Source organism: Myotis brandtii, unplaced genomic scaffold (genome assembly GCF_000412655.1).
Source record: "Myotis brandtii unplaced genomic scaffold, ASM41265v1 scaffold49, whole genome shotgun sequence".
Lineage (NCBI taxonomy): Eukaryota > Metazoa > Chordata > Mammalia > Chiroptera > Vespertilionidae > Myotis > Myotis brandtii.
In genome coordinates this window covers 7016278-7036760 of record NW_005368707.1, presented here as the reverse complement: position 1 = coordinate 7036760, position 20483 = coordinate 7016278, and the positions used below count along the sequence as shown (strand labels likewise).

Sequence of the window (20483 nt, the reverse complement as noted above, 5' to 3'; positions counted from 1 at the left end):
GTAGCAGCTGTACGGCTAATTACCATGTTTCTCTTTTATTAGATAGGAGATATATATATATATATATATATATACACACATATACATATACATGTACATATACATATATATACACACACACATATATACACACACTAGAGGCCCGTTGCAGGAAGATTCCTGCAAGAATAGAACTTCCTGTGGCTGGAGCGAAGCAGAGAAGGGAGCGAAACCCACTGAGGCAGGCTTCCCTCCTGCCCTGCCGCCCGGCTGGTTTCCCTCCCACCTCTGTCGCCTTGGCTCTGTTCCTGTCTCCACCACCTCTACTTTGCTCCCTTCTGCAGCGCTTCACTTCCACGTTGTCTTCAGTCTTCGCTCCCAGTCGGTATATGCAAATTAACCTCCATCTTTGTTGGGTTAATTTGCATATAGTTGCTCTGATTGGCTGGTGGGCGTAGCAAAGGTACGGTCAATTAGCATTTTGTCTTTTATTAGTGTAGATATATATATATATGTATTTTTGTTTATAAATTCATCCACACAAATGTGCTTATCTGTTTTTAAATTTTTTCCTAAAAGCGGTCATATTTCCTGAATTCTAAGATGCTATTAATTGAAGGACAAACCATAACTGTTGTTAAATGTGTGCATATTGGATGTATTCTAACTAAAGAAATGTTAAAATAAGTGTATCTGAGAACCTGGAACATCTATTGTCTGGTATTTAAGAGCTGTCAAGTATTCGTTCCTGGTCATGATATGATGATTTGGGTTTTCTTGATGGATGTTTTCAGTCTTGCTGAAAAACTAGAATTCCCCGTTCCCCACTGATAATTGAACATACACTGCTCAGATTGGTATTTGAGAATTTCCCTTTGTTCCCACTTGCCCTCAACCTGAGTTATCTCTCTCTCTTTCACCTTGATATTCTATCCAGTTCTTTCAGGCCCATGGCCCATCTCAGGCTCACACTTTCTTTCTTCCTTGAAATTTGATAGGTGATTTGTAAACCAGTTACTATGGGCCAGTACTGTCCAAAAGAAACATGTAAACTATATGTGTAATTTTAAATTTCCTAGTAGTCACATTTTAAAAAAAAACAGAATTAAGTGAAATTCATTTTGATATATTTCATTTAATCATATAAAATATTTCAACAATTAATATAAAACATGAGATTTGGGGTATTTGGTACTAAGTGTGTAAAATCTGATAAGTATTTTACACTTACTATGCATCTCTATTTGGAATAAACACATTTCACATGCACCATGACCACATGTAGTTAGTAGCTTATGAAAGAAGAAATGCGGATAATGTGAGCTTCTATTCAGCCCTCGGAAAATGCTCAAGAGTCATCAGTTAAAATGCTCTGGTGCTAGTTTTAAGTAGAAATTTAAAACCTTAGAAATTAAATACATGTAATACAAATGTAAGATAACTGAAATTAAAAACAAAGCTAACATTCAGTGACTTTTTTTAAATAATGTAAATTATGTAATGCTTTGAATAGATTATATCTTTTCTGTGGGGTTTTTTTGTTTGTTTTTTTAATATATTTTTATTGAGTTCAGAGAGGAAGGGAGAGGGAGAGAGAGATTGAAACATCAATGATAAGAGAGAATCATTGATCAGCTGCCTCCTGCACATCCCCTACTGGGGATCGAGCCCCCAACCTGAGCACATGCCCTTGAGCGGAATCAAACCTGGGACCCTTCAGTCCAGGCCGACACTCTATCCACTGAGCCAAACAGGCTAGGGCTCAGCAACTGTTTTTTAGTGTCTCTCTCTGTAGTCCTATAGTTTATATAAGAACTTAAAAAAACTATACTAATTTCCAAAATAAATAGTAATACACTTGGAATAACCAGTTAGAATGATCAGTTTAGGGAGAATCAGTATGTTAAATGTGGTTCTTGCTCTATTTCACTTAAATGCTAAAGAACAGTTGTTAAATGAAATTTCTGAGAGTCTGCACATATACACGAGTCATTGCACACATCCTTAAATGAGTCATTGCACACATCCTTGTCTAATACACATGAAAACCAATCACTGGTAAAGTGGGTTCTATTGTCTTACATTTGTGAGACTTACCATTCTAAAACTAAACTCTCTATTTCCTAACAATCTTCCACCAAGAGTTTGCTATCTGGTGTAGTAGGGGGGGAAATCAGCCTGTCTTCACAGTGTTCGTGACTTTTTAATGAACTTACTTGATTTTATTTTTGCATTAGTAATAATGGACTAAGACCTGGGGGAAAAAAGGTGCCCCTCTATCCTGGGTTCTGTTAGGTATATTGCTGTGGTGGTGCTAAACTAGTTGTGCTTCAGCATTTTACTTATGCAAAATATGAATGGTACACAAGTCCTGGTTTCATTTGATTCAATGTGATTTATTTTTGTTTCCTTTGGAATTCTGAGTTGAGAGGGTGTCATCCTCTTGCTTCCTTTTGTACTTCATCGTGTCTTTTTCTCTGCCTTTGGTTGATGGACTGCACAGGTGAAGTCAGAGCAGGCGGTATCCTTTTGAGAGGTGTAGGAAAGTACTCTATTCAACCTACTTGGTGGGAAGGCCAAATTGAATTTGTAAAATGCCTGCATTACAAAGAAATATAAGTTACAGGAGATGGTTTTTAAACTAATTTCAGGATAAGAGAATTATATCTCAGCCTATCCGTTGTCTATATTTTATTCTAAAAGTTTAGCAACAATTTTAATAAATTGAAATACTTCTGACAGGCTTTTTAGCACATTTCCCCCCTTCATATTATAAATTAGTAGAAGTGGCATATGTAAGGATTCCTCTTTAAAAATGCTTTTAGGTACCGCAGTGTTTACGTACTTGCTTGGTTGGAAATGATGAATTCCTGTTCTGGCTTTGTCTTCTTTTTTTCTAAAATTGTTTTCATGTTTGACTAAAATGTGGAAGTAATAATACCGTTTTTTATGTGTGTAAAATATTTTACAGATTGTCTGTTGGGAAAACAATAATGCCTAAAGATAAACTCAAATCAACTATAGATAAAACAACCCAAGTTCCATTTCTGCTATTCTCATCTTTAAAGAAATTCTATATGGTGCCAGTCACATGATATAGTAATACAAAGGAAAGAATCTGTTCAAGGCACCATTAAGGGCTAAAATTGTAGCATATTGAATGTGAGTCTTCATGACTAACAAATTTTACTCTTCTATCTTTAGCTAGTTATGTTTCACATTTATTTCAGTTATCCTTCTTGATAGGAAACACATTGCTGTATTGGCAGCATGCAGTGTTCCGTAAGTATCTCATACAAAACTCTCCTATTCAGAACACTGATGGCATAAGATGAAATGGCGTTTCCTGTTGACTTGTGGATTATGATGACTTCCATCTTTGCAGGCATTGGGATGGATACTTGTGTCATTCCTTTGAGGCATGGTGGTCTTTCCTTGGTGCAAACCACAGATTACATTTATCCTATCGTCGATGACCCTTACATGATGGTAAGTTTGACTTAATATGTTTTTACATCTCGAACTGCTGTTCAATTGGTTTTGGGTTGTGGCTGGGTGTGTGTGTGTGTGTGTGTGTGTGTGCGCTTATTTTTTTATATTCAAATTGTTCTCATCCCACCACTGATCTGACTCCTGCAACTGCAACCATTTGATCTATTTCCTGCTCACCTTTGGTATTGCACATGAGCAATTAGGCAGAAATCCCTCTGCTTCTTTTGTGCAAGAACACCTGCTGTCTACTAACTGTCTGTTGACTGGCATGTTTGTAATTTTTTTTCTTTCTTTGATATTTGTAAACCCCTCATTCCTGTGTTTCAGGCCAGAGATGTTGCCATACCCTGTATAGGTCTAATCCTAGATGTTTCCGTCCAGAATAGAGCTCATCACAATTTAACTTCTTGACCATTTATTCTGATTCTAGGCATTCTCACCCCAATTGTGTTATATACTCACTGTGTAGAAGATTTGTCTGAACTGCTGGATCCAAGTTCCTGTGTGCCAAGGGCACTGGGATCAAGCTGCACACAGAGAGACTTGGGCCATGAGGCAGCTAAATGGGAGTGGGGGCGGGGTGCCAGTGACCAGCACACAGGTTAATAGAAACCTGTTTTCCCTCCACACATCCATCTGTTCTCTCCTCTAAAGCAGTATTCCTGAGAGGCTGAGGTATGCCACACCCCAGGTATCCCACCTGACCAGGTGGCAAAAGTAGCTAGAACCAGAATTCATCCCTTTTCCAGCATCTCCTAAAAGCATCCGAGAGAACCCACTGTAGCCCTAACTAGCACTTGGCACCCAAGTTGTAAACCACTTGTTGCCTCGGTTAAAAGAAGGTACAAAAATTTCTCCATCCAAGTGTATAGAAATCATCTTCTATAATCAGTAAAGTTCACTTTTTTTTTTTTTCAGAATCTGTTTAGGATAAGTGGCTGTTTCCAAGTTTGCTTTCAGACACGTGTTTTCACTCCACAGCTCTTCCTCCCAGACTATCCCTCCAACCTTGCTCCCCCTGACATCTTCCCACTCCCCGTTTTCCATCTAAATAAACTGTAGGCTTCTCCCAGTGTTTAGAATGGGAATTGCCTGAGAAAGAAAGGTGGGAACAGGAATAACTTGGAAAAAGTGAATGGCTTAGTGGTTCTGTGATTAAGGATAGTTACCCAGTCTGCAAATCACAGAACAGGACCCCATCCCAGTAGCTGCTATTCCTGGAAAGTACCTGGGTTCTCTTGGGAGGTATCCCTTTGTTTCAACACATGGGAAGTCCCTGTCCTCCTCTTGCCCTTTTTCATGTTTCTGCTTTCTTCCAGGGCAGGATAGCATGTGCCAATGTACTCAGTGACCTCTGTCACAGAATGTGACAATATGCTGATGCTCCTTGGAATCAGTAATAAAATGACCGATAGGGTAAGTAGGAGATGGGCCACCTGCTTACTGTCTGTTGTCTTGGTCACTTCACTTGGCTGGTCAGCCCTTCTTTTCCCATCTGTAAAGTGAGGAGCCCAGGCTGCATGGCTTTCATATTTCATCCTTTTCTCCACTTTTTGGCAGTTATTAGTGAATTAAAGTAGTCTGGCCTATTCATATTTTCATTTCCACCACCTGCTTCCCTTTCTTCTGGGTAGACTAAAGCCAAGACATTTAGGTTTGTTTTAAAATCTAGGCCACAGTAGTAGCACCTTCATGCCAGGCCTGTGGACTGGACTAGCTTTACAGACCCAGGGCATGCGGCCCCCCAGGGGCCAGGCCCTTTGGTTGCTGGTTGGGCATTGATGTAAGACAGTGATGGGGCTGGGGTGTCACGTGTATTCCCGTGCTTACCTGGCAGTATCTATAGCCTTGCTACCTGTACCTGTTCTCTGACCCAGAGATGAATTCTCTCTTAGATTATTTTTGAAAGGTACTTGTTTTTGTCCCCAAAAGAAGTTTGTCCTGCCTCTTGGAAAAGAGAGTTTTCAGTAGGCCCTTTTCTGCTAGCACAAATGTGCATTTGAGCCATTGTTTGCACACAGCCCTCTGGGGGAGGGTAGTGGGTGCATATTAAATGAGTCTTGGAGTTCCTAAGGACCATTTAAAGAGTTGGCTTAGATTTCGGGTAGCCCTGTGCACCCAATCACATTCCAGTTTTTATTTCTCTGTTTGTCCGGGCTTCATTCACATTGTAACCTGGAATATCTTCCAGCTCTTGATAAAATGGCTAGTGTAAACTATTCCATCTGCCTTTCTTATTCCCTGTACAGTCTGTGAACTTTAAGGACATCCATTAGGGTTTTATGATCCTCTTTATAACTACAAGTGTAGACTCTTTTCTTGGTTTTGAACTGAAGTATGTGACTTTTACTTTGTGTCTTTTTAAACCCTAGGAAAGGGATAAAGTGATGCCCCTAATTATACAGGGTTTTAAAGATGCAGCAGAGGAGGCAGGAACGTCTGTAACGGGGGACAAACAGTGTTAAACCCCTGGATTGTTTTGGGAGGAGTGGCTACCACTGTCTGCCAGCCCAATGAATTCATCATGTAAGTTGGTTTTGTTCCATGTCACCTGGCCTGGTTCTCTTTCTTTTCTTAAGATAGATTCATTGAGATATAATTTGCATACTATAGAATTCACCCATTTAAAGTAAATAGTTCAATGGCCTTTGGTAATATTCACAGTTTTGCAGCCAATACCAGAGTCGATTTTAGAACATTTTCATCACTCCAACAAGAAACCCCATTGCCCTTAGCTGTCCTGGCTTCTTTTACTTTACATAATATTAGCATAATATTTTTAAGGTTCATCCATTTTGTAGCATGTATCAGTATTTTACTTCTGTTTTTTAAAGTTATTAATATTTTTAATTGAAGTATAATACATACAGCGAAATTTTATATAATATAAAATTTTAAAGTATAGAATTCATTGTTTTTGTGTGTGTTTACAAGATTATGTAACCGTTATCACTATCCAATTCCAGAATATACCAATCAGTTCTCCCCCCCCCCCCCCCACCCCCAAAGAAGTCCTATATCCATAAGCAGTCACTCCCAATTCCCTCCTCCCTCCATTCTCTGGAAACCACTAATCTACTTCCTGTCTCTGGATTTGCCTATTCTAGGCATTTCATTAGATAGAATCATATAATATGTGGTGTTTTGTGTCTGGCTTCTTTAATTAGGCATAATGCTTTCAAGTTTCACCCATGTTGTAGTATGTATCAGTACTTCATTCATTTTTATGGCTGAATAATGTTCCATTGCATGGACATATCACAGTTTATTCATAGGTGATAGATCTTTGGGTTATTTCCACCTATTTATGAATGATGCTGCTCTGAACACATGTTTTGATTCTCTTCGGTATATATACCTCAGAGTTACTGGGTCATGTGGCAACTGTTTAACTTGAGCAACTGTCAAACTGGTTCCCAGCAGCAATGTAGGAGGATTCCAATAGCTCCACATTCTCTCCAGTATTTGTTATTGTTTTTATTTTATTTTTTCTATAATAGTTATCCTAGTGGGTTGAGGTGGTACCCACAGTGGTTTGATTTGCATCTCCCTGGTGGTTAATGATATTGAGTACCTTTTAATGTGTTTTTTAGCCATTTCCTTTCCTGGAGACAACCATTTGTACCAGTCTTCAGTAATCTGAGTGCCAAATATGAAACTTATTACTGGTCAGTCTGAGTTTGAAACTTTGATGCTGAAATCACCAAAACATTAGACAACCACAATTTGAGCCAAATCCCACAGCCTGAGAAACAATCTGTTTCAGAAGTCTTATTGCCTCAGAAGCATGGTGGGTCTGTACTGAAAATTACACACCAGCATGGCTGAATCAGGGCCTGATCAGGCCTTTTGCCTTTGAAGGCTAAGTGATTTACTTTTTTATACATTTTATTGGAGGGCTGGATCTAATAGGTAATTGGCAGACTCTTCTATTCTCTTTCAGTGTTTTTGTTCCAGTAGTAGTAGCTTCAGTAGCAAGTTGCAAAGCTGCAACACTTGGTAGTTGTGGCTTAAATATAAGTGCTTGCAAATGCACTGTTTTTTTTTACCAGCCTTTTCTTTCTCCTGTTTAACTGATGATGAGTTCACCTTCTTGGTTCATTTGACCAGACCATGCCCTTGTTCTTTTTTTTCAGGCCAGATAACGCAGTGCCTGGGGATGTGCTGGTTCTGACCAAGCCCCTGGGGACGCAAGGGGGGCGGGGGCTGGAGAGAAGTTTTCAGGATTGTGGTAGTTTCCTTGTGGGATTTGGAGAAAAGGGTTTTCATTGCATTCAGATCACGTATCTCTTTAATCTAAGATGTATCTGCTCCTGGAGTAAGTGCCACTTTTTATCCATACAGGAAGCCCTTGAACATGTTTTAACATGTTTCAGGTCTAGCTCTTCTAAATGTCACCAGCTTGTCTTCTAAAAAGGAGCTCCTTTAGTGTCACTACCAGGGAGTTTAGTATCAGTCACGCCCTATAGAAATACTAGGAATTGTCCATGGTTGGTTTTTTTTTTATTAAATCAGGATATCATGTACTGAATACTTAAAGGAGGTAAGCCCCAGCTTGGGGCTTTAACGAAGCTTCATAAAGAGAATTTGTGAGGCAGTGAGTTTAGTTTATTTGGTGCTGAAATAGTAACACAGAACATTTTAATAAATAATACCTTGTAGAGAGAACATCTAGAATACACAGGTATTTATCTTGAGTCACTTTTCCACTGAGCTAGAACCATAATTCATTTAATATTTTTCCCATTGTGATTACAACTCAAAAATTAATATGATTTGTGGTATATCTCACATATCTTGGTGCTTTTAATTTCTACAACTATCATCTGAAACTACCAGTCCTGATAAACAGTTAAAAAAGAAAAACAATTTTATGTTATTTATAACCAAGTGTATGTTGGATTGATATGAAGAGTAGAGAAAATCTCTAAGGCTGCCACAGTCTAGTCATTTTTCCCCTCTCATCCAGTGATGATGGGGAGATTTCTCATCACGTATGATCATCTGTAAATCTAATTGGAAGGCCATTACAGGGTAGTGATCCACAGAGTTGCTTTGCAATTCAACCACTCAGATCTGAGTAATTCAGCAAGGCAATCGGAAACAGGTGTGGCAGAGGGGCATAAAAAATGAGGGGTTTGGGATCTCTCCTCCCCACCTCACCCCCAAACTGACACCTCCTTTGCTTTTATACCTTGTTTTTTCAATTTTGAGCATTAAAAAAAAAAGTTCCAAAGACTATGTAGCACAGTACCCTTTTTATAAAAGTCAGAAGCAACCAAAGAGCATATTGTAGGCTTCTATATGTATGAGAATACTATTTTTTGAAAGAAAAGGGAATGACAAGTATAAAATTTAGAGCAGTTGTTACCTCTGAGGAAGAGTTGGGGAGCAGTGGGATTAGGGAGGGACACATAGACTTGTTATTGTATTTAGTGGTAGATTGTTGGGTATCATTAAAAGATAAATGAATGTATGCATGAATTATGGCCATTAATGGACCATGATGACAATCTATCAAGAACCCGTAATCATGCCCTGGCCAGTTTGGATCAGAGGTTGGAGTATCGGCCCACGGGCCGAAGGATCGAGGGTTCGATTCCTGGTCAAGGGCACGTACCTGGGTTGCAGGTTCTCCAACCCTGGTAGGGACGTGTGCAGGAGGCAACCAATTGATGTGTCTCTCTTACGTTGATGTTTCTCTTTCTCCTTCTCTCCCCCTCCTCCCTCCTTTCCTCTCTAAAAAATCAATGGGAAAAAATATCCTCTGGTGAGGATTAAAAAAAAAAAAAGAACCCATAATCATGATGCTGGCTTCTTTGAAAATCAACTGAGGAAAAAGGGAAACACCTTTTTCTCCTTCCTTTTATGATACATCCTTTGTGGTCACTACGACTGTCCTTAGTGCTAATGCAATCAAAGTTGCTTTCCCCATTCATTTGTCTATAAGATGCTTTGATCCAGAATTAGGTAAAGTCAATAACAGTATAATTATATGAAAAATAAAGCCATCAGATTTATAGGAGAGATGGAGAGGCAAACCAAAGGACATTCAAAGCTATTTATGTGAGATCTACACCCTACCACAGAGAAGCTGCCCATGCAATACCTTTTATGGCATGCGCACTGCAGCCATATGTCCTACTGCTTTTACTAGCCAATAAATTGCAGTATAGTATTTGACTGCAGAAATGTGGGTCAAGAACACAAAAAGATACCTCAGTGATATGTTTAATGGACACCTAAAATAATAGTTAGGGGTGGGGGGGGAGTTAGAAAATTTAATTTTGCATACAAAATTAGAAAAGTAAAATTCCCTATTGGTTGACTAGAGAAAAATGGGCTTTTTCTTTCAGTCCTTAGAAGTAAAGGTTAATCACATTCTTCCGCCCCCCTCTTTTCTCCCTCACCTATGTTCCTATATTAGCCTGAAAAGTGGAATAAAATTAAACTAGTGGTCACTCAAGAAGATGTGGAGTTGGCATACCAGGAGGCGATGATGAATATGGCAAGGCTCAACAGAACAGGTATTGGGGCGGAAGGTTGTCTGTTGCAGGGGTCGGCAAGTTTTCAGAACAGGGTCAAGATGGGAAATATTTAGGCTTTACAGGCCACATACAGTCTCAGAAGACCATTCTTAGCTGGAGGAACATATCATGGTCCAGATTGGGCCAGTGACTGCAAATCTTCCTGTATTGGTCCCTGGTTTTGGACACCTTTGGGTTTGAGAGCAGGATATACATGTATTTGTTATATGTGTTTCCTTTCAGCCAAAGGGGGAAGACAGGATCCTATTCATAGGATTATTAAAAAGAAAAAATGTCAATGAAGTACCAAAAAGAGTGACTAGCATGTGGTGTACAAAGTTCACTTCACTCAGTTTCTATTAAATGAGCACCTTTAGTGTGTTTTCACTCTTCCAAGTGCTAGGGAGACTGCAGTGAACAAACAGACAAAAGTCCCTGCTCTCTTAGAGCTTACATTCTAAAGGCTGGTTTGAGCCTGGCTGGTGTGGCTCAGTTAGTTGAATGTTGTCCCATGCACCAAGAGGTCGCTAGTTTGCCCTGGCCAATGTGGCTCAGTGCTTAGAGCATCGACCTCCACACTGAAGGGTCGCAGGTTTGATTCCTGGTCAATGGCATGTATCTGGGTTGTGGGTTCCATCACTGCTACCTGCAGAGGCAACCAATCCATGTGCCTCTTACATCAATGTCTCTGTGTGTGTGTCTCTCTCTCTCTCTTTCTCTCTTCCCCCTTCCCTCACTCCCATCACTATCTCTACAAAGCAATGGGAAAAAAAACCCTCAGGTGAGGACTAACCAAAGAAAGGTGCCAGTTTGATTCCCAGTCAGGGTACATGCCTGGGTTTCTCTCTCCTCAATGTTCCTGTCTTCCTCTCTCCCTAAAAAAAGCAATAAAACATTTTATTTTTTAATTTATTTTAAAAATGTTTTTATTTATTTTAGAGAGTGAGGAAAAGAGAGGGGGAGAGAGCGGATAGAAACATTGATGAGAGAGAAACTGATCGGCTGCCTTCTGCACGCCCACTCCTGGGGGTTGAGCCTGCAACCCTGGCATGTGCCCTGATCGGGAATCAAACCAGTGACCTCCTGGTGCATGGGTTGATGCTCAGCCATTGAGCCACACTGTCTGGGCTCAGAACATTTAAAAAAATTTTTTTAAGGCTGGTTTGTTTCCTAATTATCTGTACAGAGCAACCCACACAGGTGTTTCTCTAATAATAAAATATGTGCAGGGCTTAAGGAACAGCAATGTAACATCCATGTGCCCACCATCTCATATGAGAAACACAGTGTGGCTTTGGAAGCCCGTAGGTGCCCCTCACATTCAGTTTGTAGGTTCCTGCTTAGGGGTAACCATTGTTCTGAATCTAATGTTTATTCTCATGCTTTTAAAGTTTTTATCACATAGACTTGTATTCTTAAGCAATAAATTAGTTTTGCATTTTTTGTTTCATTGAATCATATCTGTATCTGTTTTTCTTGCTGTTTACTGTTTAATGTTCCTGAGCATTATCCCTGGTGTGTGTACCTGTATTTCCTTCATCTTCTCCACTGTGTATTTTTTCACTCTGTAACTTACTTATCTGGCCACCTGCTTTTGGGCATTTGGGTTGCTGCTGAGAACTTTTCTTGGTCAGTAGTGTGCTACATTTAAAAAAATGCTTTAATATGTTTTCTCTTCCTGTTTATTGTATACATTTTTTCTACTGTAAAAAAAAAAGTTCATTATGGAAAAGTTTTTAGAAAATGAAAAAAAGAAGAGAAAAAAACATTGTCCATAGTCCCTGCCCCCAAAACGGCTTCTGTTAATATTTTTATGTATTCTTCTGGGATTTTTTTCTGTTTGGTTGGTTAGTGGTTTACTTTTGTTTTATTGTTAATATTTTAAACTTGTGGTTGAACATTTTATATGTGTTTGGAATCTGCTTTTATTTATTTAACTAGAGGCCCAGTGCACGAAATTCGTGCAGGGGGCCAGGGTGTGTCCCTCAGCCCAGCCTGCACCCTCTCCAATCTGGGATCCCTCTCACAATCCGGGACTACTGGCTCCCAACCACTCACCTGCCTGCCAGCCTGATCACCCCCCACCCTCAGCCCAGCCTGCACCCTCTCCAATCTGGGATCCCTCAAGGGATGTCCGACTGTCCGTTTAGGCCCGATCCCTGTGGGACATCCCTCTCACAATCCAGGACTGCTGGCTCCCAACCGCTCGCCTGCCTGCCTGATTGCCCCCTAACTGCTTCTGCCTGCCTGCCTGATCACCCCCTAACCGCTCCCCTGCCAGCTTGATCACCCCCTAACTGCTCCCCTGCCAGCCTGATCGATGCCTAAATGCCCTCCCCTGCCAGCATGGTCGCCCCCAACTGCCCTCCCCTGCAGGCCTGGTCCCCCACAACAGCCCTCCCCTGCCAGCCATCTTGTGGCCACATGGGGGTGGCCATCTTTGACCACATGGGGCAGCCATCTTGTGTGTTTGGAGTGATGGTCAATTTGCATATTACCTCTTTATTAGATAGGATATTACTAGCTCTTTTTTTCTACATTATAATTCTAGTACACATAGTTTTTAATGGCTAAATGTCCTATCAGAGAAATATATCATAGTTAATTTATCTTTTGCCTACTTTTGAGCAATTGATTTGGAGGTAAGATTTTTCCCATAAATTTTTTTCCTGTATTTCAGGAATAGTTTTTTGGCTATATTCCAAAGTTGAATAGTAATTATTTAATTCTTTGTCCTCAGGTGCCTCAGCACTTGCAACCAAGGCTTTTCATTTCTTCCTGTGTCACTTAAACTAAGGAGTGTTTTTCCTTTTTTGTCCTTCAAATTGAGTAATTTAACAGTGGGAAAGTGATTGGTAGTGGATTTATTTTTACCTGTATTTATGTTTCCCCATCCTTATTTTTTATACGTTGTTGGTAGGGATAAACATGGCAGAATGCTTGTGGAGGAATATTTGGTAATACCTAGCAAAAATTAAGCATACATTTATTTAACCTATCAGTTCCACTTCTGTGAATGTCACAAAGTTACAATGGCCAAAATATAAAATGAGGCCATTCATTGAAGCACTATCTAGAATTGCTCAAACAATCCACATGTCCATGGATAGATAGCTGAATTATCTAGTCTGTATTTACACATGTAGCTTGAAAAGGGATGAGAGGTCTTTATTACTAGGGAGTTATCTTGGATATGAGTAACTGAAAAAAGCAAGGGCAGAATGATGTATACAGTATGCTATATTTTGTGTATTCATATGAATATGAAGTAATGAGTGTTTTATACTTTCAAAAAGAAGCAATGGAAACAAATCATTAGTAAAAATTGTTACATATAAGAGGAATTAGGGAGGAAGCAGACTCTGAACATGCATTGCTTTATAAGTTTGACTTTGGAATTTTTTATGTCATTTTCTATAGGTTAAAAATTTTAATTAAAAAAAAATAAAGTAACTATCTGGTTAGGCTGAGAATCTTCCAAATTAAAAAAAATTTTTTTTTAATAAAAAAAGAGCACATCTTACAAATCCAAACCACTTTTTTTTTTTAAGTTGCCTAATATATATCAACTTAATGACAAAACCACGTGGGGAAGAATTATATGAAAGAATCTAAGTAAAAATTGTAATCTTTAATTTGGAATTATCAATAAAAACTCAGCATTATTTTCCCCTCTAAAATGCTATTGCCCTAGCTGGTTTGGCTCAGTGAATAGAGTGTCAACCTGGGGACTGAAGGGTCCTGGGTTTGATTCCAATCAAGGGCACGTACCTCGATTGCAGGCTCAATCCCCAGGCCTGGTCAGAACTCGTGCTGGAGGCAACCAATCGATGTGTCTCTCTCACATCATTGTTTCTCTGTCTCTCCCCCTCCCTTCCACTCTTTCAAAATCAATGGAAAAATATCCTTGAGTGAGGATTAACAAAAAAACAACAACCAAAACTTACTTCCAAGTCTATCGAAAAGGTCTGAAGCAATGATAACCCATTAGTAATGAACACCTACTGCCATCATTCTGATCTGAAAATTATCATTTTCCACAAAAAATGCTAGGATTCCTTGGGGAAATGGCTGATTCTAACTGGGACTAGAAATACAAAAGATAAGCCTAGGACATCCTATGCCTGAAAGTAATGGTGTTACCAACAGCTGTTGTTACGTCACTTCCCATAACTCAGAGGCGCCCACCAGTCAAATTGGAAGGCTGGGCAACCTGAGTATTAAGAAGAGTGACACAGTCAGTTAAGTAGATCAAGGATCTAAAAATCAATGACATCATAGAGATGAAAATGTTTTTGGTCACATTTGGAAGTTGCTGGGCACCAACTTGTTTGAAAATAAATAAAAGGAATCAACCACACATTTTACTGTTCCTGTATAGGCTGTGCTTTGGGGAAAAGCAAATACATTTTTAAAAAATTCTTTATAGAAGAGTCACATCTAATAAATGCAGGAAGAATGATTGGATTACATATTTGCTATTTTTTTTGCTATCCCTTTGATGTAGTAAACATCAGTGGCAGCTAAAACTACAGTCATCAAGACGGTGTGATATTGGTGAAAGAATAGAAAAACATATCTAGCCGTAGTTGGTTTGGCTCAGTGGATAGAGCGACGGCCTGTGGACCAAAGAGTCTCGGGTTCAATTCTGGTCAAGGGCACGTACCTCAGTTGCAGGCTTCTCCCCAGCTGGGGCCCTGGTCAGGGTGCGTTCAGGAGGCAACCAATCAATACGTTTCTCCCACATCAGTATTTCTCTCTGTCTTTCCTCTCTCTTCCACACTCTCTAAAAATGGGAAAATATCCTCAGGTGAGGATACTAGAGAGTCCAGAAATAGACTCCCATAAGTATAGTTAACTAATCCTTGACAAAAGAGCAAAGGTAATTCAGTGGAGAAAGGATAGTCTTTTCAACAAATAGTGCTGAAACAACTGGACATTTACAGGCAAAAAATGATTATAGATACAAGCCTTATACCTTTCATAAAAATTAACTCAAAATGGATTATAGACCTAAATGTAAAAGGCAAAACTGGTGAACTCCTAGAAGATAACAAGAAAATTTAGGTGACCTGGGGTTTGGTGATGCCTTTTAGATACAACACCAAAAGTACTATCCATAAAAGAAAAAAATTGAAGTTGGATTTCATTCATACAAAGAACTTCTGTGAATGACACTAAGAGAATAAAAAGGCAAGGCACAGACTTAAAGAAGATCTTTGCAAAACACAGTTCTGACAAAGGACTGGTAGTCTATGTAATTAGGGAATGGCAATTTAAAACAAGATACTACTACATGCCTACTTAAAAGCCTAACACTGACAATACCAAATGCTGACAGCGATATGGAGCAATAGGAACTCTCATTCCTTGCTGATGGGAATGCAAAATGGAGCAACCACTTTGGAAGCCAGTTTGGTGGTTGGTTACAAAACTAAATATACTATTATCCAGCAGTTGTGCTCCTTAGTATTTACCCAAATGAATGGAAAATTTCTGTCCACTCAGAAATCTGCACAAGTTGTTTGTCACAGCTTTATTTATAATTATTAAAACTTGAACGGAGATCCTTCAGTAAGTGAATTGATAAACTGGTGCATCCAAACAATGGAATATTATTGATAGCTAAAAAGAAATGAGCTGTTATGACATGAAAAGATTTGGAGGAACCCTACACATATTACTAAGTCATAGAAGCCAATCTGAAAAGACCAAGCACCATAATTCCAACTATATGACATTCTGGAAAAGGTAAAACTACAGACAGTAACAAGATCAGTGGTTAGCAAGAGTAAGAGAGAGGGATAGGTGGAACACAGGATTTTTAGGGCAGTGAAACTTATCTGTATGATAATGTAATGATGGATACATGTTACATATGCATTTATCAACACCTACTAGTATAGACATCAAGAGTGAACCCCAATGTGAACTATGAAATTCAGTTAATGTATCAATATTGGCTCATCACATAGCAAATGTACCACACTAATGGTAAATATTAATAGGAGAAAGGGGGTATATGGAAACTTCTGCACTTTCCACTCAATTTTCTATAAACTTAAAACTCCAAAAACAAAGAGAATTTTTTAAAATTAAAAAATAAGAAATTAGCCTGGCTGGTGTGGCTCAGTGATTGAACATCAACCTATGAACCAGGAGGTTGAAGTTCAATTCCTGGTCAACACTTGCCCGGGTTGCAAGCTCAATCCCCAATAGGGGCTTTGCAGGAGGCAGCTGATCAGTGATGTTCATCTTTGGTGTTTTTCTCCCTTTCCCTTTCTCTCTCAGATCAATAATTCTTTTTTTTTTTTTAAGTAAGAAATTAACTTTCCACTTACAGCGAGATTGCCTGGAATTTAGGTCAGTCTTTAAAAGTCCTGTTTGCCCTGGATGGTATGGCTCAGTTGGTTGGGCATTGTCCTGTGCACCAAAAGGTTGCCAATTTGATTCCTGATCAGGGCCCATATGCCTGGGTTGCTGGGTCAATCCCCCAGTAGGGGGCGTGCAGGAGGCAGTTGATTGATGTACTCTTGCACCAATGTTTCTTCCTCTCCCTCTCTTTAAAAATCAATAAATTGTGCTTTAAAAAAAAGTCCTCCTCTTTGATTTTAGGATGGTTTAGACAGGCTTACCTTTTGTTGTGATTGTAATTTTTCCATACAGATTTTTTAGCTTACTAAGAAGTTACTGTTAATTGAAGCAGCTGATAGTTCTAAGTGGTTGAAATTGAAATAAACTTTTAAAATTTCACTATGGATTTTGTTGATTTTTCAAAATTACATTTTCATTTTGATATGCCAATCTCCCTGACAATTAGGAATTTTGAGATCAAAGTGTATTTAAGATTTTGACTTGAGGAAAGATGGGGTGATTTTGTTTGTTTTTCTCAGAAAGTCTCCATTTATTACACCAGATAATAAATTTCTTTTCTGGTCTCTTAGCTGCTGGACTCATGCACACGTTCAATGCCCACGCTGCCACTGACATCACTGGCTTTGGAATTCTGGGCCACGCACAGAACCTGGCTAAGCAGCAGAGGAACGAGGTGTCCTTTGTGATTCACAACCTCCCTGTCCTGGCCAAGATGGCTGCTGTGAGCAAGGCCTGCGGAAACATGTTTGGCCTCATGCATGGGACCTGCCCGGAGACATCAGGTACAAGGATCCTGGGCCCAAATCTGAGGATTAAAAACTAGTGAGGCTAATGGAAAGTTTCATGAGAAAGAAGAAGCCAAACACATGAGCATGACCCCATTTTGTGTGAGGTCAGTGCTGATAACCTTGGTGGTCTTAGCAACAGATGTTCTCAGCCCCTTTGTGCTGTAGGTTACCAATCTCCCGCCATCCTGTGTGCGATGGAGCAGTCTTGTTTAAGTCCATTGTTCCCTGTGTTTGGTGACAGAATGGGAAGAAGGAAGATTATGGGGAAAAATAAGTCACTACTCAGTTTTCATTGGAAACCTGCCATTTAAAATAATTAATAATCATAGTTTACACTGAACAGGCTGTTTTTTCCTTGGGGGTAAAAAAGTCTAAAATTGCTTTAACAATGAAATAGTATAGTATGTTTCCAAAGTGCCATTTTTTCTTTTGACCCATTTTTCTCCCTTCCCCCTTCACTCTTGTATTTTATCCATTAAGTCATCCTCTTTTTTTTTTTCAGTCTCTTATTTTTATTTTCTTTCCTTGATAATAGTAAAGTAGGTTTTCCAAACCATATGTGAAAAAATTGACAAAATCAGTTTACCTGTTTTTATAGATTTTTGTAATTAAAATTAAGTATGTATGAAAAGCTTAACAGAAAAGTTTTCTATATGTATTACAGTAATTTTTAATTTATACTGAATAGGTCTAGTGAATGTGTACATTCACCAGTCACTGTGAGTAAACAAATGCTCACAGCTGGGGCTTCTTAGCACACATGGGAACATCGGCCCCAACATGTTAACACTGCTGGGCTGCATATGCCCAGCGTCAATCCATGAGTCAGGAGATCACAGTTTGCTTCCAGGTCAGGGCACATATCTAGGTTGTAGGCTCGATCTCCAGTAGGGGGCGTGCAGGAGGCAGCCAATTGATGATTATCTCTGAACATTGATGTTTCTATCCCTCTTTTTCTCTATAAAAATCAATAAAACTATTTTTTAAAAACTGCTGTATAAAGTCATGCTATGTGCTATGCAGTGTTGATCACATGCTAATCATTCACCAAGTGTTTATGAGCTATGACTCTTGGATTTCAATATGTAGACTATAGTTGTAGACATATAATATTTACTTATGTCAGTGTTTTTTCCAACGTATGACCTATTTGCAAAAATTTGTTTTAAATAATAGTGAATTGCCCTAGATGGCTTAGCTCAGTGGATAGAGCATCAGCCTGAGGACTGAAGGGTCCTGGGTTCCATTCTGGTCAAGGGCGCATGCCCGGGCTGCGAGCTCGATCCCCAGTAGGGCACATGCAGGAGGCAGCCCATCAGTGATTCTCTCTCATCATTGATGTTTCTATCTCTCTCTCTCTCTCTCCCTTCCTCTCTGAAATCAATAAAAAAAATATTTTTAAAAATGAAATAAAGTAATAGTGAATTAATAACAACAAAAAACCCCGTTAATGTAATTATAAGCAAATCTTAGTTAAAGCACTTTAAAATTAACAGAGTGTTAATTTTCACATATGACATACGGACCAGAAATTTTGTCCCTTAAATCCGAAGTCTGTTAAATCAAGGTCCACAAAATGGAGGGTTTATTGTACCTCAGTAATTTCCCTATCCTGGCAAAAGAGTTGAATTATCTAGGGATTATGCATGCCTAGCCATGGCTGGTGTGGCTCAGTTGGTTGGAGCATCATCCCATATTCCAGATCAGGGCACATACCCAGGTTGTGGGTTCCATCCCCAGTTGGAGCAGGTGCAGGAGGCAGCCCATTAGTATTTCTTACTTGGTTGGCTCTCTCCCTCTCTCTCCCCCCTTCTCTCTAAAATCAATTTAAAAAATACACACACACACACCTAGACCTGTTCCCTAGGAAACCCAGTTCAGTCAGACAGGTGGGCCTGGTCATCAATAATTATAACAGCTTCTCAAAAGATTCTGGAGTGCAGCCAGAGGCAATGACTACAAAGCCCTGCTCACATGTCAGTCTTGTATGACCTATTTGCAGAAGGGTTGTGGTTCTCTGGTAAGTCTCTCAGTTTAAGAGAAAATCCTGTCTTAAAGAAGCAAAGTCTGCTTCCTCTTCCCAAAAGTGGCCTAAGGTGACCTGTAAAAATGGTTCACTATTCACTTCTCCCAGAAAACCCCACAAAACGATGCAAATCAAGAGGTTCAAATCTTCATGTTCACTTTCCATAAAGAGTGCTGAATTTTTGCCATACATACTTGAAAGTGCAGAGAGTAATGCTGAACTTAAGGGTTTAGATGTGGATTCTCTGGTAATTGTGCACATCCAGGTGAACAAAGCTCCCAAGATGGGATGCAGAACTTATGGAGCAGATTGTTCCTAAACCAGAAGAGGAGGTTGCACAGGAGAAAAAGATATCCCAGAATAAACTGAAGAAACAAAAACTTAGGGGCCAGGCCCTGGCTGGGTGGCTAAGTTGGTTGGATCAGAGTTCTGTACACCAAAAGGTGGGTTCAACTCTGGTGAGGGCACATACCTAGGTTGTGGGTTCCATTCCCAATCCGAGTGCATACAGGAGGTAACATTGATGTTTCTCTCTCTCTCCTTTCCTCTCTAAAAGACAGTAAAACATATCCTCAGGTGAGGATTTTCTAAAAAGGAAACTTGTTTTTAATACATTTTTATTGATTTCTGAGAAGAAGGGAGGAGGAGAGAGAAATAGAAACATCAATGATGACAGAATCATGGATCAGCTACCTCCTGCACACCCCCTACTGAGGATCAAGCCTGCAACCTGGGCATGTGCCCTGACCTGGAATTGAACCGTGACCACTTGGTTCCACCGGCCAGGTGGAAGCTTATGTTTTTAAGTATTTCTTTCCCTGTGGTAGGAAAAAATAGCTACCACATATGTGATTGAGGCCTCAAACACCTACTCCTACACAGCAGTGGTTCACAAGTAAGTCATCTTCACAGTTTAAAGTTCGTTATTGTGTATATGTTTTTTATTATAGTAGAAGTTTTCCAAGAAACAGTTTAATTACAGTTTAATCTGGAATAGATGAAGGCAGAACAGCACAGGCTTCATTGGAAGGGGCAGCTTGAAGATAGAAGTTTTTGGTTGAGCGTAGATCTGCAAGATTTTTTTGGAAAGATAGTGACGGAGAAACTGCTCACAGGGCATCACGACTAATGATAATCATTTTTTCTTTGCCAGGAGGCCTTCTAATCTGTTTACCACGTGAGCAAGCAGCTCGGTTCTGTGCAGAGATAAAGTCTCCCAAATATGGTGAAGGTCACCAAGCATGGATTATTGGGATCGTAGAGAAGGGCAACCGTACAGCCAGAATCATAGACAAA

At 39.6% G+C, this 20483-nt stretch overlaps 1 protein-coding gene across 1 annotated transcript in view; it reads left to right on the top strand.

The window, feature by feature from the left end:
* Positions 1 to 20483, top strand: part of SEPHS1 (selenophosphate synthetase 1) — a gene marked incomplete at its 3' end in the record, with an annotated part of 27843 nt that extends 7360 nt beyond the window's left edge. Inside the window, 10 exon segments of the mRNA XM_014547950.1 lie at positions 3226 to 3261; positions 3365 to 3468; positions 4791 to 4825; positions 4827 to 4887; positions 5844 to 5913; positions 5916 to 5997; positions 7608 to 7881; positions 9899 to 9998; positions 16943 to 17155; positions 20341 to 20483. Coding sequence (XP_014403436.1) covers positions 3226 to 3261; positions 3365 to 3468; positions 4791 to 4825; positions 4827 to 4887; positions 5844 to 5913; positions 5916 to 5997; positions 7608 to 7881; positions 9899 to 9998; positions 16943 to 17155; positions 20341 to 20483 — 1118 coding nt within the window.